The following is a 17137-nucleotide window of genomic DNA, read 5'->3' as shown; positions in this document are numbered from 1 at the left end:
ACCAGTGTGTGTGATGAGGGCATGAAACTCAGAATATTTAGTCACCTCCTCAAGTAACTCGAGTCCGACGGATAACCCCGCAAGAGTTTACGAGGTTAATTGACATTCTTGGTTGTTTAGAAACCCGCTGGACCACGGAATTATACGTAGCTGGTGGCCTCAGGACCGGGAGTTCGGAAGCAAATTCTAAATTGTGACAGAGCGTGATGAGGGTGCAAATTTTAATTAAAAAGTAATTCTGCAGTTATGTTGGACCAAGGCGAGCAGATTGTTCAGTTGGGTTTTGATGAGGACGACGATATGGAGGAACAACCTATGGTCCAGGAAACTGTATACGAGAATGGCATTGAGGGAGAGAGTGCAATTACAGCCAAGCCAGGAAATTGTGTGGAGGCACAGATGAAAAACAGAGGGTAAGGCCAGAACCAGAGGGAGCACCAATGCACAGAGCGATGGGTGAATGAGGTTGTTAGAACCACATAGTATAAAGAGACATGTTGGTAAGTCCCAGGGAAGTTTAATTGTTGATGTGACAATAGATAGAATAGTTAAGAGTGCTGTGTTTGCCCTTTTGCACCATCCACCACTCAGGTGACCACCAGCCGCTGGATTAACATGCCTGGAGAAGCCATGGGACTTGCAGACGTATCTTGAACTTGCGCTGAGGTTCACACAGATACACATTTCCTTCCTCAGGGATCCTTAGGGGATTACAGGGGTTTAGTCTGAATTTGGCTTCAACTGAGGGGAACCCAAGAGCGAGACATTCTAGTTCGGAGACATAGGGACAATTTAAAGAGTTAGGCTCGGGTAGAGCAGAAAAAGATACTGGAGATTGGGGGACATAGACCGATAGGATAGACATAGACCGACATAGACTCATAGATGAGGATAGGCCCATGAGATTAACGTGGGGTGGGGGACAGTTAGGTTCGGGCCGACCCCGTTCTCAAATCGGCCAACACAATCACCTCCCACAGGTAGGTATGTGTGTACCGAGAGGCTAGCCAGTGACATCTGCAGAGCCTGGTTTGCCATGATGCCTTGCCTCTGCCTTTGCCCTGCCCGTTGCCTGTCACCCTGGTCACGCCTCCAAGTTGATCTTCAAAGTCCACTGTGCTGTAGCCCCGTTCTTACACGTTTGCGCTAAGGACCACTTTTGTGTGGCCCCAGTTCTTCAACGTTTGCGCCAAGGACCACTTCTCTGTGGCCCCCGTTCAACGTTTGCGCCAAGGACCACTTTTGTGTGGCCCCCGTTCTTCAACGTTTGCGCCAACGATCACTTTTGTGTGGCCCCGTTCTTCAACTTTTGCGCCAAGGACCACTTGGTGTTGCGGCCTTTACATCACCAGCGTTGCGTCAAGTGGGGCAGAATAATCCTCAGGGGCTGGAGGGTAGTCTACTCCAATGATGTCCTCCAGGCCAAAGAAGATCTTCATTCAATATGGGCCACTTGGGTATTGAAGACTGCCTCCGACAAACAGCCACATGGTCCCACCTGCGGTTCGTTTTTTCCCCCATAATCTCCCCCTCAGGACTGCCTTCAACAGCAAAGTACCATTTGATGGCTACGTTTTTCCCCAGAAGAGGGCTGAAGAGCATTGTTTTTTTTGGGGGGGGGGGGTGGGGGAGGAGTTTCATTTGGGTACCAGGGACCAAAGTGTGTAAATAATTGTAAAAAATGTTTAAGCCCACCTGGTATGTGTTTAGGGATATAATTGTATTTATAAGTCTCATGTGGATGTGTTAGAGTGAAGGAACCCAACACATTAGTTTTCATCATTTTCAAAGGCAGCATATGTATGCAGTGTCACACAAGGGGATAGGCGAGGTGAACATTATTGGAGGGAACTACACCTAATTTGCACAAGAATTGGCAGACTCAGGACAAGTCTAGTAAGGGGAAGGGGGTAATGTGATGGTTTTGGAAACATACCCTGGGGAAGAGCATACATGGACACGCAGGAGACTCGAAGATGACTTATTGCAATAGTGTGAATGTAGACCTTTGCCGCTTGCCTTTCACCCCCTCCCCCCCCCACCCCCGCTCCTTGTCATGCCCCTATCCCATCGCTCCGTTACAAACCCTCTGCTACATTCAATCTTTCTTTCAATACCCCATCAGTCTGTTCAAACAACATCCCCCCTCTCTGCTTTTCTCAATCCACGAGTAATCCCCTTCACCAAACCTCAACTCAACAACCCCTCTTTCATCCTATCGGTCTTTCTTTCAATCCTACAGGTTTATTCCCATACTTTGGTACGTCTATCTTCCTTACCACTCAAATCGATTCATTCTTATATTATTTGCCACCAACCACCCATTGCTTACCATGAACAGTTGGTCCTCCAAACTGGCACCAAATTACTTTCCTGCATTCTTTCTTACCTGTACTTCTTCCAGTCTTCCCCTACATGTCTACATCCATTGTGCGGACAACGCTTCTCGAGTATGAAGTGGGGTGAGGCGCTTTTCCCCATGCGCGGTGGAGTGCAGCGTGTCTGGCATGCACAATACAGCGTGCACTGTAGACTGAACATTTGCGCACGAGGGAGGGAGCAGGAGCCCTCGTTGCTACTTTCTTATTCATGTTCCAATTTGTGTTCAAAATATAACATTCAATTTAAAGTTGTTCCTTGATCATAACTGATCAGACGGACATGGACCAATTGCCTAACCCCGCTTTTCGCTTCGCGCATGCGGAGTAACAACTCTCTAAGTGAAAGACCCTTGCCTTACTGCAGTCCTCGCCCTCCTCTGCTTTAGTCTCAGGCTGTGGTTCCTGTTCAAGATGATGCACAGCATTTGGGTTATGGTGCTTGCAAGGGCAGAAACAAAGGGGATATAAAAACAGCAAGAGATGGAAAATGTGACAGAGGAAAGGCCAAAGGAGCAGAGGTGGGAAAGTAAAAAAAACAGAGGATAAAACATCCCCAATTACATCTTGATTATGCAAAGAAGTACCCAATTACATAGAACATATGAGGAAGGACAGAGGGGAGGAGATTATACATTTTAAAATGATTTTCTTCATTGAAGAAGAATTAGAGGAAGGAAAGTGAACAGAGCACAGATATGGAGATGGGGAGTAAGGGTTCAAACCAGAAGGAAAACAAATGATCAACACAGACTATGCAAGGAATTAAGGGATGCAGGGTAGCAATAATTCATACAAAGGTGAAAGGACATCTACAAAGTGCAAGAGAACAGTTTTGGGGTGAGGGAGAAGAATAGAGATGTGGCAGAAAATGGGGATGGAAACTTGTCTAGCATACAAGCTACACTATGAGAACCCAAATACGTTACAAACAGCAAGCAAACACAAACACATGGGTCACTTTGAAGGAAGACAGGAATCAACACAATGTAAGAATATTTGAAAAAAATAAATAAATAAAAAGTTGCAACATGAAAGGGGGAGGGGGGTTGAAAACAAATTGGCCGGTAGACAGCTTTGGAAGAGCCAAGCAAGACGTCTGCATAGCAAGAGCTGGAAACCGGATAATGAAGAATGCACTTTAAAAAGCTCAGCCCACCAAGCTACTTATTACATTTTATATTCAGTAGTTTATTCAGCATCCTACTTACAAAAGACTTGTTCATAGCTCGGCGTACATCTTCATTTCCATCTGCATAGATTTGTTGGAATAAATGATTCAGTGCCACGTCTCCTTCTGAGTTTTCTCCTTTTTCCTCAGCTGCCAGTTGACTGGCCAGAGCATCCCAGTTTTTTCCTGATGCTGATGGGTATGCTGGTTGTGTCTCTGAGAAACCACAGAAGAAGAAATAGTGGGTTAAAAAAGAAAATCACGACTAAACACTTCATTGTAAGCTGCGTATTTTCCCCCTTACCTCAGAAAATTAAACACCACATTTCCAGCACACAGACCACAAGACTGAATGAAAGATGTCCTCGAATCGGAAACCAGGAAACTCACAATATCCTGGCTACTGATGCAAGAAAAACCTTCAACAATGGATATTGGCCGTATGCAGCATCATACAGTGTGCAATTCTTCAAAATTGTTGAAACATTCTCGTAAACTTTGAAATGTTCTTTCTGACCAAGACAAGTCTTTTTGACTAGTATCACAATTAATTAACAAGAAAAACAGCAGAGATTGCAGACCCTCGTCAGGACTTGTTTTGTGTGGCATTTGTGTAGTTTTGTGTTGTGTATTTTGTGTGGTATTTGTGTACTGGTGTGTTACGTAATTAATAACAGACATAATTAGAACTTTTACTTTATAACTGCTGGTAGTGATGACCGGTTTGGCCATTTCAGAGAAGAAGATTTTTGAAGGTTTATTATTATTTTTAAACAATATGGCTGCTGAATCATGTGACTGATGATATTATCAATTTTTTTTTCAGTGTTCCATTTTATCCCTAGATGACCCTCAAAAATGTTCATACTGATCAGACTTAGCATTCTACATATGCAATTATGTCATAACGAAGGCACCTGTGACATCATTTACAAAAACAACAAAAAAAAAACACTCATTCACCATGAGGAGTACTTGCTCTGTGCCAAGTTTTAATTTTTTTCCTTGGTGTGGTTGCAGAGATGGAGGTGCAAAGTTTTTCCAACATGGTTGCCACACCACATGACCTATGACATCATAATTATCATTAAAACGTTTTACATGAGTCGTCGCACCAATGGTGAAATTTTCGTCTCAATCCGACAAGAGGTTGCAGAGAAAAACACAAAAGTTCTGTGTGGACAAACAGACAGATAAACAGACCCAAATGCTCTACCCTCTCCTTCGGCGAGGGTAACGAGTCATTTTAAAGAGAAGGGCTTGACTAATCATCGCAGGATATAATAAAGCTGTTAATTGGCTTTGAAATTCCAAACTGCAAATGATGGTTCAGTGCTGTCAAACATACACCGTATAAACTGCAATTTATCATCGGCAAAAAAGGTATAAGTTAGGGGTGCAGTTAATACACGGGTATAGAAAAAAAAAGAGTTGTCTTGAAAACAATCAATGACAAATTTCAATTATATTCCAAACAAGCAAATGCCACCCGTCGCTTTGCTGATGGTAATACTGAAGGGAGGAGGGAGAAAAAGAGGGGAGAAGAGGGAGAGAGAGAGAGAGAGCAGGGAGAGAGAAGAGGCGGAGGGGAAAGGAGAGAGGGAGGGAGGGGGAGCAAGGAGGGGTGGGGGGAAGGGGGTGCAAGGAGGGGCGTTAATTACGATTCATACTGTCTCATCAAAATGATTCTGCATAGAATAACAGTGAAGATGAAAACAAAATCTGAAATCCATTTTATACCGGTCATACTATAAACAAGGTCAGGAGATAAACTCCCATCCAGACATAAATACCGCCTGGAGCCAAAATCACGTCCGGATAGAGACAGAGACAGACACTTTTTTTGAATCTTGGAGTCCATTTATTACAAAAGTAAAACTACATGAATGTACAATTTACAAAAAAAACGAAGAAGAGAAGAGGATTAAAGTGAGGAGAAAAACAGGAACAGAAAAATTAAAAAAAAAATTTTAAACGTTCATTTGAAACCTAAGAAAAGCAAACAGAATTTTTTTTTTTCGCAATACTACAACTTTTAAAGAAGATTACATCATTTTTGGAATGATATCAAAAAAATAACACCAATTCATTTTGATGCACTTCACAAACACCCTCCAAGCACCATTTTTCCACAAAAATATCAAGAACAGCCAGAGCTTTAGAAAACATAAATTCAAGTTTAAACCTTTCAGAAACAAGCGTACTGAAAAATGACATTACGTTACATTGTTGAAGGGGTTTTCAATTTCTCTTCTCCTTTCTCGATAAATACATAGCAAGTTTTACCGTACCTACAAAAAACACAGCAGTTCATACTATTTGCTATGTTGACATTGTTTTTTTGAACCCATAAATAAACGATCGAAAAGTAAACGTGAAATTCATTTTGAGAGAGACAAAACTTAACCAATGAAATAATGGCAGAAGTCTTTCACAGTCAATAAAAAAAGTGAAATACGTCCTCGTTTACAGAGCAAAATGGGCAGCATGCAGATATTGGGGCAAAGTTCCTGACGTGTGATACATGGGATGATCCAGCGATTAGTGATGATCCAATGATCCTGTTACTTTGGTGATTAGTTTCTAATGCATTGATTCCCATACAGGTTCAGTGGGGGGACCGGCAGGAAGTAGCCTCTTTCAATGTGACACTCCAGTTAATGGTGAAATGCCGAGAATTATCTTCAAACACAACTTGTACAGGTTCTTGCTGGCGGCAGTATATAGTTCATTTGCCCCTGTGCTAAAAGAGGGGGAGGTCTCTGGGAGAATAGTCAAAAATCAGTTTGGGGAAATAGGGTTCATCAGGATGAACATGAATGTTTTGAGTCCACAGTTGTCATGATTGATGATTTTTTTTGCACAACTTTCCTCATTATTAGCCAAATTGTCTTCCTGGATCAAATCCATGTTGGAGTTGAGATTTCCTCCACAGTCTTCCACCCTAAACCAGAGTTTGACCATAGGTGCCATACTTTGTTTATGCCCACATCATTAAAACATTGTATTGGCACAATTCACGGCTCCAGAATATATCAGGAAAGAGAGGATTAAAAAAATAGTGGCTCAATTTTGTACATCCCTGGGAAGTATGCGTCCACTTTGCGACTCACAGAGAGACATTCCAGGCATTGAAACGGTTCTGGGAAAATATGGGGAGTATTTATGTATCCACAACCTTGAGGAGGATCAGGAACACTTCAAGACCATAGCCGAATCTGCCCACTTGTTGCAAAATGTGATAGGCCAAGGGGTGGTTTGGCAGGTGTTCAGCGTATAGAAGGCATTTGATGGAGCACAAGCGAAAGGCCTTGATGCGGGACTTCACATGAACAAGGTTTTGACCTCCATCGGATGAAGTATGGCATATTACGTTTGGCCGCAGCCAATGATGGCCTCCCCCCCAAAAATCCACCAATTTAGCCTGGATCATGTCCAGCAGTACTTCCAGTGGTTGCAGGCAAATAGATCTATGCCATAGAGCCGCAGCAACCAAGTTATTGGCCACCAACAGATGGCCATTAAAAGATAGGTGTGGTAGGGCTCTTCTCCACCTGTTCAATTTCTTTCTTATTTCTTCAGTCGTGCCTTCCCAGTTCTTTTTCACAAACTGTGCGGAACCCAGGAAAACACCAAGATAAGCGACACCTTCTGTTTTCCACTCTAGGTTTTCTGGAAGTGGCGGTGGAGATGTCAAGCAAGGAAGGCAACTATTAAGGTATGGCACCCACAGAGCCTTACTTTTCTTCCAATTAACTTTCAGGGAAGAAGCCACGAAAAAAGTTCTCAAGGATTCAGTAAGTGCAGTGATATCTTGGTTGTTCCTGATGACACAAACATCATCGGTGTTAGCAGATATCCTCAACGGACTCCTATGGAAAGCAAGTTAGACCGGAGATATTCTCTCTGAGTGTACAAAGTAATGGTTTGATTGCAAACGCAAAAAAAACAAGCCTGAAACTGGGCAACCCTGCCGCACCACTCTCTGAACCTGTATTGGGGAAATCAATTCATTGTTAACCTTAAATAGACTAAATATGTTAGTGTATAATAAAGATATAAAGGTTCTGAAATTCACCCCAAATCCATATGCTTCAAGAACATGCCACAAGAAACCATATTCAATACTATCGAAAGCTTTTTCCAAGTGCAGAAAAGATATTCCAAAGTCATTTTGATCACTGCAAGCATCCATTAAATCTCAAACCAGAAAAATGTTGTCATAAATGGAATGACCAGGGATACAAAAAGTCTGATCAGGTAGGAAGAGATCACCAATAACTTTCTTCAATCGATTTGCCATCGCTTTTGAGAAGAGTTTAGAGTCAGTACAAAGTATTGAGACCGGTCGCCAATTTTCCATCTGTCGGAGATCACTCGACTTTCGGAGGAGACTCACCACTGCTCTCCGGAGACTTAATGGCATTACACCAGATCGCAAAGATTCCTGGATAACGTTCAAAAGTTCTGGACCCACACAGTCCAAGATTCCAAGTAAAATTCAGCAGGTATGCCATCAATTCTGGGTGCCCATCCAGAATCCATTTTACCCAGGGCTCGTTCTAGTTTTGCGAGGGTTAACGGCACCTCCAGTTCCAAATGCTGAGTCTCAGTCAGGGATGGGAGATGGGAGGTAAAGAGGTTTATCTTATCCTCACAAACATCTTTTTCTTAAAAATAGTTCTCAATAGAACTTTCTAATGGTATTTTTTACCTCATCAGAATTTGTAATTACATTCTCACTGGGCTCCATTTCTGATAAAATAAGCCGAGATGGCTTGGTTTCAGATTTGAGGTGTAAAAAGGATTTACTAGGGCTATCTGATAATTTTAGATGATTTATTCTAAGCCTAACTAATGATCCAGCAGTCTTTTCCTACAATAGTTCCCCAAGCTGAGTCCTATCTTTCTCGGAGTAATTTATAATCGTCTCATTCTCTTGTTTTGCCAGTTTGTTCTCCAATTTTAGAATTTTGGTTTCTAACCGAGCCAATGTGATTTGACTTTCATGAGTCCTGTGGAAGTTAAATTGCTGACAAAACAGCTGTATATAGGTTTTCAGATTATCCCATCATCCATTACTAGATGGAAAAATAAGACTGTTTTTTTTTCTGCTAACGCTATCCAGAGATTGCGAAAAGCTTCTTTAAAAGTGGCATCATTGAGAAGACGAGTATTACATTTCCAATAAGCACTTTTACGTTGGAATTGGGGACAGGATAAGCCCACAGTGGCCATGTGGTGGTCAGAGAAGATGGAGGGGAAAATATTTGAGGCTCCAACATTCATTAAACAAGGAGCGATTAACCAATGGTCAAGCCTTGCTTAGGACACTTGACCATTGGAACATCGACACCATGTGTACTGTTGGTCATTTGGGTGCATCAAGCACCATACATCAAGGAAAGAAAGGAAAGAAAATGGGAGAAATCACCACGGGCTTCGGAATGTGGTTCCAGTGAGTTTGTCCAGTTTGGGCTCAAATGTACAATTAAAGTCATCCCCTATGCATATACACTGATTGAAAATCGAACAATTTTAAATGGTTTACCACTACAGAAAAGAAAGTCTTTTGGTCAGAGATCTCGCTTGGTGCATCTATATTAAAAATAATAAACTTTCGGTTATTAATCACCAGTTCCAGGGAACTAAAACGGCCTTTTATCACCTCCTGAAAGAGGTAAGATTCAGCTGCAAGCCCTGGCTTTAACAAAAAAATCAACTCCAGCAGATAGGGAAGACATGTTGCTGAAGAAACATTTACCTTTAAAAATGCTGCACCAGTCATGCTCAACCTTCTCAGGGATGTGAGTTTCCTGCAAGAGGATCACATCAACTTGCTTCCGTTGGAATAAATTATTAACTTGCGTCTGGTGGATGTGGTTAGCATCACCTCCATTTATATTAAGTGTTGCAAGAGTGAGTGTTTTCATTATTTGGTGTTAGATTTTGTCTGATGCTGAGAATACTCAGCCTTTGCCTTTGTTATAATTTCCTTTAGACGATGAAATTGTGACTTTGTTTGGTTTAGTTCTTCGGAGTGTTTTTTTAGGACGTGCTTTGCAGTTTGAATAAAGGGAGCCAAATCTGGAAAGTGATCGATGATTATAAGATTCCGTTGTCTACAAGTTTCATTTAGAAATGAGAGACCAAGGTGTGGAGGGATTCGGGGATGATCGGTCATTGGCTGTGACAACACAATCATGTCCATCTCTTTTTTTGATTCTGTTAAATCAGACATTGCTCCACTGGAGTCCAGGTCTATATTCTCAGCTATTTTTGTTTTAGGAGCCATTAATCCAGCATCTGGGGGATCCCCAGAGTGTTGGGTTTGGGAAACATCAGCACACTGCCCACCATTTTCCTCAAAAACATTTATATCTTTGCTTCCATACTACTGTGGCTTCATATTTACACTTTCATTTGCTAAATGGTCATAATTATCTTGGGCCACAGTTTGCTCGGTTTCACGTGATTGGATCGATGGAGTATCATTCATGGACCCATTATCAGCTTTAATTACATCATCGTGCGAGTAATGGATACACACTCTTGTACAGTTTGAGACTCGTTGCACTTCTCCGGGGGATCAGTTTCATTTGTTTGTTCAACGTTATGCGAAGGCATTCCAGCAGAAACCTGTATAGTGTTTGTAATGAAGGTCTCCATAATCGAGCACAACCTTTTTAACAGCACCTGATGAGTCATCGGGCGCCCTTCGTTTATGTGTCGCTGATTTAAATTATGTATCCATGGCATCAGTTTGATGAGAAAGATTAATATTGTTATTAGTTGAACCACTGGTGTCCTCCTCTTGAACAACGCTACTTGGTGGAGTAACGGTAACCTCTTTTTCATTGCTGACGTGAACTGGTAGAGGACCGGTAACCTCCTTACACCCTGCATTAGTGTGACCTGTTTTTCCACATCTGGTGCACGAGGCTTTGGGACAAAAGCTTTTTAAATGTCTGAAAGCTCCACACTGGAAACACTTTGAGGTAGCAGATGATGCAGAGATTTGGTAATCAATGTCCTCAAAATGGATTTTAAACGAGATGTTGAGTCCTGCATCGTCCTCATCGTCTGGTAGGACCATATAAACCTGCCTTCGGAAATTCATTACATGCTTTACAGGTTCATTCTGACAATCGAGAGGAATCTTGGACATTCTGGTTACAATTTTACCATAATGGGATAACACGGACATAATCTTATCATTAGATATGAGAGGTGGAGCATTTGATATTACAACTCTCGTCGCGGGAGTTATCAACAGTGCCGCCATCATAAAGTGACTGCTTTCCGTGGTTATTCCCATACTCACGACTTCATGCACGAGTGCAACGTCAGAAACAAAAACAACCACTTTCTGATTTATACATGATGCAGTATTTTCATCACCAATTATATTTCCAACCGTGAGGATATTGTCCTCGACGGGAACTCCTTCAGGAAGCACGCACACAAATGCATACTTCCTGGTTAATCCCTCACATGCTTCACAACAAGAGGGTGCATTCGCCATTACTGCAATATTATCACCCCCTTCTTGTGTCTCTCAAACTGAAATAAATGAAAGTAAAATAAATAACAAAAATGCATTATAAGCAAACAGGCTTACAAAGAGTCATCAAAGCAGGTAGGCTGTTCCCAGAGTGGGCCCGCTCTCGCTCTCAATCTCTCTCTCTCTGCGTTTCTCAACCTTTTTACCCTTGTGGAACCCTTGAAATAGTTTTCATGTCTCAGGGAACCCCTGCGTAAAAATTATTATATACCATTATTAATATCTAACTCCTTTATATTTTTATCGTAGTTCACATGCTAAATATAATATATTTTTTCGGATACCTGGTTTAAGGAAAAAATGACCCCCTTTTGTCAAATTTATTGGCAATGAGACAGACCACGTCATCATTGGTAACATCATCACGTACAGGCCGTGTGCCGTGTTCAATGACGATACGTTATTCCGGGCATCCATCGCGCATCATACTTCGAGTGAGTGACGTCATCACGTACAGGCCGTGTGCCATGTTCAATGACGAGTCGTTATTCTGGGTGTCCATCGCGCTTCGTGGTTGTTATAATATAACATTCCCTATGGTTGTTATAATTGTAAATAATATAAGAGGTTGAAGCCTCTATTATAATAACCAAGGAGTTTCCAACAATATGCCGTACGTGTATAGTAAAATTACGAATATTAAATCAAACAAAAACTACTCAAAAATACATTAGCCTATTTATTACTGTTTCTCACGGAACTCCTAGCGACCTCTTGCAGAACCCTAGGGTTCCAGGGAACCCCGGTTGAGAAACATTGCTCTAAGGTGTAGAAAAGTGAAGAAAAAAAAAAACACGTCAAAAACACAGGATAGAAAATGACGGGAGGGAGGAGGGGGGTCAGGAGACAAAAACACACCGACAACTCACAACACAGAGCAGCTACACACAACTGCCATTACACAACAACCAACTCGCTAACGGACAGCAGGGAGGGGGGGAGAGAGAGAAAGAGAGAAAGAGAGAAAGAGAGAAAGAGAGAAAGAGAGAAAGAGAGAAAGAGAGAAAGAGAGAAAGAGAGAAAGAGAGAAAGAGAGAAAGAGAGAAAGAGGTGGGGTTAGGGGAGTTTGAAGAGGGAATGTGATGCTTTATAAAACAAAACACACACACACACACACACACACACACACACACACACACACACACACACACACACACACAATCAGCAATTTTTCGGGAATCGGCAGGTTGGAGTCGGTGTGATTACCAACTACAGTACTTACTGGATACAACCCAGAAACCTTGAGTAGCTTTCACTGAAAAACAACGTTACCTTTATGTGGAGTGTAGACGTTTCATGGATATGTTCACAAACATTATTCTTTATAAACAGCTGCGTGTGACGGGTGGAAAAAAACATTTGGCTCGGTAACTTATAGAAAACGTTAATATGGCAAACGGCTCATAAATTGGGTGTTATTGCACAAACCACTCGCTCATGGTGACGGAGCGCAGTTCCGCTATCGACAATGGGTGCTCCAAAAGTGGCTTAAGCACTCATACAAGCACTCCAATGAAATGGTTGATAAGGAATGGTTGGCCAGGCTGTCGCTGCACACCATAAAAGAACCCTTTAACTTTAAAGCCTGTCTTCACCGCAAATGCAAGAGAAATAAAATGACGATCTACAAAAGAGTTTCTGCTTGATGCAGAACAACCATGGAGACGTCTTAATGTTCACACTATGACGTCATTAAAATAAACAATAAATAAATCACTTATTTCCCATGAGTATTTCACATGTGCCAAGTTTCAAATTTTTTTCCTTGGTGCAGTTTCAGAGATCTAGAGGTTCAAAGTTTTTCCATTTTCCAACATGGCTGCCACACCATGTGACCGATGATGTCATACTTATCATTAAAACATGAGTATTCACTCCTATGGTGAAAATTTCGTCTCAATCCGACGACCGGTTGCAGAGAAAAACACTAAAGTTCTGCGCGGACAAACAAATAGACAGACAGACAGACAGATTAAAAAAAATGGACCCAAATGCAATACCCTCTCCTCTGGCGAGGGTAATTAAGCAAAAACACTGGAGTTTGGGGTTTTTTAATTTATTACAACACTGCGAGGTGGGCGAAGTGGTAAACATTATGTACTCGAACTGTACTCTGCTGAAAATAGAAAGCAAAACTTATCTCGGAATGATACTGTTGGGGCGGGAGTGGGGTGGGGGGGGGGGTGGGGTAAAAGTGGAGTGGGGGTAGGACAAGCTGGGAAACATGAGCAGGGAATGGGTCAGCTGGGAAGGGGATTCAGTGAACGGAAAAGCAGCATTATCTTTACGACAAAGTTGCCTATATATCAGGTAAGCACCAGAATCTTTCAGTTTTTGCAGAAAGCATGAAACTTTGCACAGGGATGACTACCCCTCATGATCTTAAAAAAAAATGGACCCCAAAAATCTGTGCCCATGAGTGGCCACCATATTGACTTTAAATATGGCTGCCATTTTAATTTGACTTTTTGTTATAACTTCAAAATTAAGCCAGATACGAAAGTTATTTTAAGGTCTAACCCTACATTTTCAGGCTCAAGGAACTCATTTAAGTCATTTCCATGCAAGCCTGACGTCAGCCATTTTGAAATTCAAGATGGCGGCCACCAAATCAGGAAATATTAAATATCTCTGTTGTTAATCATGATAGAAACATAATTCAAACAGCAATTCCAATGTTTTCAGTGTCAATCAACCAGATGGCATCTTTTTCAAGGGCATCAGATGATTCAAATACCATGCTGTCAGAGGCATATCTGATCATGTCATACTTGATTTCAATATGGGTATGAAAGTGAAAAAGGTCAATATTCCATATTTCAGTTGAATGCAAACAACTCTTGAATGTATCAATCATTTCAGACCATACCTAGATCATTTTAGGAACAAACCTCGACACCTGGTCAAGGATACCAGAGATTAATTAAATGAACCCCTATAGGTGGCTAGGTGCCCCTTGTGGCAGAAAAATCACAACCGTGCCACCTATATAGGTTTTTCTGATTTCTCATTATCACTGACGACACAGTTACCTTAATTTTCCTGTGAAGACAGTTATACTTCATAACAAGTGCCACCACATATGCACAGGGCAGTGCAAACGGGCTTTATTGTGGAATTTGTTCTCTCACATTTGCAGTTTCCTCTGCAGGACTTAGTACATTCGCATGCAATAAGCTCGAGGCAAACTTTCTTGGCAATAGGTAGAACTGTCCACTTCGGCCTGAAATTGTCCTGATCGGTCTCCCAGCCCCAGTCAGACGGACTGGGAACTGTTGGCAGCTGTTCAAGACATTGTCCCAGGATATGTCCGGCTTGATATACTGATCTCCTTGTGTGCTCCTCGAGGGCTGCCTTTGTAGGCGGAATGTTATCAAGGGTCCTTGACATTCTGGAAAACAGTGTCATTCTTGCAGTGTTCACATTAACATCATCACTGGTACGACAGTACACGAGCACAACAAAGCGTTCAAGTTTTTCCATGATATTCTCCGGTAGAATTGGTGACACTGGTGATGACAAGAATGCAAAACACTCAGTGATCTCTGGCCACACACACCAGGTATTCCACGCAGACTTCTTGCCATTATTTTCAAAGGAGGATGTAGTGTCACATCCTGAGAAAGCATGAAAAAAGGGCAAACCTTTTGCCATTTCAGGGCCAATTGCTGTTGCTATCTCATGCATGGGAATGTATTGGAATTCCTTTCCTGTTCAAAATGCTTTCCATAGTTTTACAAGGTTTTTCAAGTTCTGAAAATGAGCCACAGCCAAAACAACAACGTCCATGTCAACAGTCCTGATCATCACATCTTTAAAACCAGCATTCAGGGCATCTTTCACATGGAGTAGAATCCTGGTGTCAGCCTCCTCATGTGAGCAAGGCTGTAGTCCATCCAAGTTGTGGTTCATATTAGAGCTGACAACTGACTCATGAACAGTGGATATGATAACCCTGTCACCAGTGTCCTTTGACACACTCAGCACCTCGGAACTGGAAGAGTTCATCCTAGTTGTCATCATTGCGAAGGAAGTTTTTCCAATTGCCTGGCAGCTTCACATTTGGAGACACACGTCTACGAGCCCCTGTCCCTCTATTTTCTCTTGCTGTAAGCTTCAAAGTGTTTCTCTGATAAACATCCCAAACAATATCAACTCGAAGAGACCTTTCTAGCTCTAAAACTACATATGGTACAAATATCTCCCTGGCATATTCCCCAAAGGTCCTGGATTCTCCAACTGGCAGAAAGTGCACCATTGCAGCACCATCAAGTATTCTTACTTCAGCAGTTGGGGTATTCAAGTAGGCTGATTTTCCGCTAGATTCAAGACATCCGAGGAGATCAGATTTCTTTCCTTGCCTAAGTTTCCCTGCTGTAGATAATGATGGTGGAAATTTCTTATTCTTGTGCTTGAAAAATTCCTCTGGATTTCCTTCTCTTGACTGGCTACCTATGTACAATCTCGCAAACAAAGAACAGTCACTCTTGAGTTCAGAGATCTTCTGCTTATCCTTCGAATGGGCCGCCTTATTCGGTCGACTGAATAGTGGAAATGTGTTCCTTGATAGTGGTGCACTGACTGGTGTTTCATTTTTTAAGAGCCTGTCCTCAATGAAAGTACTGTACTGTTTTTCTGCTGTTGCATGAATCTGTTGGATAGTTTCAACAACAGTCAAAAGCATGATTTCCTGGATGTGTAATGTAAGCAAATCCTCACTACGATCAAGAAATGGATTTCCTAATTCTTCTAAGGTAGAGACAAGACCACAAACATCTTCAAAAAGGATTTCTGCGAACTATGGGTTTGTTCGTGATGCTTGTCATCAGCATCGTTACCATCATTGGGATCAAACTGTTCTTCAAATTCAGCTATTATGGCTGACAACTGAGGGCCAGCCACCATCCATCTCTGAAGGGCACCAGGGTTTTCGGTGAGGCCGATGGCACCCCCATCACCTTAGTTCATCAGGGCATACGTTCAAGGGAATTATGCCAAGTTCTTTGAATTTCACTGGGTTTGTTTCAAATGATTGAAAACCTGTTCCAGTCTCTTCGACATGACCTTGTCCTCGTCCTCGCCAGGGCTGTGAAAGTGATTTGGATGTTGTCCTCCGACAAATAATGCACAAGGTCCAGTCTATTGGTGGCCTCTGGACTTCAGCTACATCAATTGGTTTAACGAGCTGGAACTGTTTCTCCATCATTCACACCATGTCATTGCAACCTGAAAATAAAGAACTTTTATTTAGCAATGTTATCTCAATGTTTTCACTTATTTCAATGCTAAATTTGTGCCATATGCCTTGAGATGCCAATTTTCTCACAACAAAGGCATGAAACGAAGAATAAGAAATGAACAAATATTATATAGACACATCATATCCTGTGTTTAGAGCAGTATAATACAACAAATATAGACGAAATGCCATATTTTAGTGGCCATATTTATAATCAAGATGGTGGCCACTAGGGGGGCATGGATTTTTGGGGTCCATTTTTTTTAAGATCCCCAGGGATAGTAGTATCCCTGTGCAAAGTTTCATGCTTTCTGCAAAAACTGAACGATTCTGGTGAAAATCCTGCCTGAGCCGCTGAACTAGCAGCATTTCCACAACCCACACGGAGAATGGCAGCACGATTCTTAAATCACCTTACCTTGAACCACGATCTTCCCTGCTTGGGGACCAAGGTACGAGATTGCATAGTCTTCCATCTCATCGATGTTAAAAACCTGTTCCGTTATAAATTCCATCATAAAAAAAAGGAGAAACTTATCTGCCTTTTGGTACAACTAACTTTGTCCATTGCTTCACATTTGGCCTCAATAAAAACAGTGAGCGAGAAACACCACAAGTCTCCTAATGGGAGATAATCGTTCACGCACGGGATCAGACGTAAATATTCCATTCTTGGAGAGCAAGCAAGGTACGAGATGACATCGTCTTTCAGAATAATCGCATCTCCTTGGTGTTAAAAACCTGTTCCGTTATAAATTCCTTCGCATCAATTTATTTCATGAGCT

At 41.9% G+C, this 17137-nt stretch overlaps 1 protein-coding gene across 2 annotated transcripts in view; it reads right to left on the bottom strand.

The window, feature by feature from the left end:
- The window catches only part of SUGT1 (SGT1 assembly cochaperone of MIS12 kinetochore complex), a 62260-nt gene that overhangs the window by 6750 nt on the left and 38373 nt on the right, over nt 1-17137 (bottom strand). For both annotated transcript variants that reach the window (XM_085884977.1, XM_085884978.1), the window contains one exon: nt 3590-3765. In XM_085884977.1, the coding sequence (XP_085741103.1) occupies nt 3590-3765 (176 nt within the window). The remainder of the gene's footprint in view (nt 1-3589; nt 3766-17137) is intronic.

This window comes from Eptatretus burgeri, chromosome 6 (assembly GCF_056783735.1).
Source record: "Eptatretus burgeri isolate ZD-2024b chromosome 6, Ebu_testis_v1, whole genome shotgun sequence".
Taxonomy (NCBI): domain Eukaryota; kingdom Metazoa; phylum Chordata; class Myxini; order Myxiniformes; family Myxinidae; genus Eptatretus; species Eptatretus burgeri.
The sequence above is the reverse complement of the archived record's forward strand: the minus strand, read 5'-3'. Positions and strand labels throughout refer to the sequence as shown.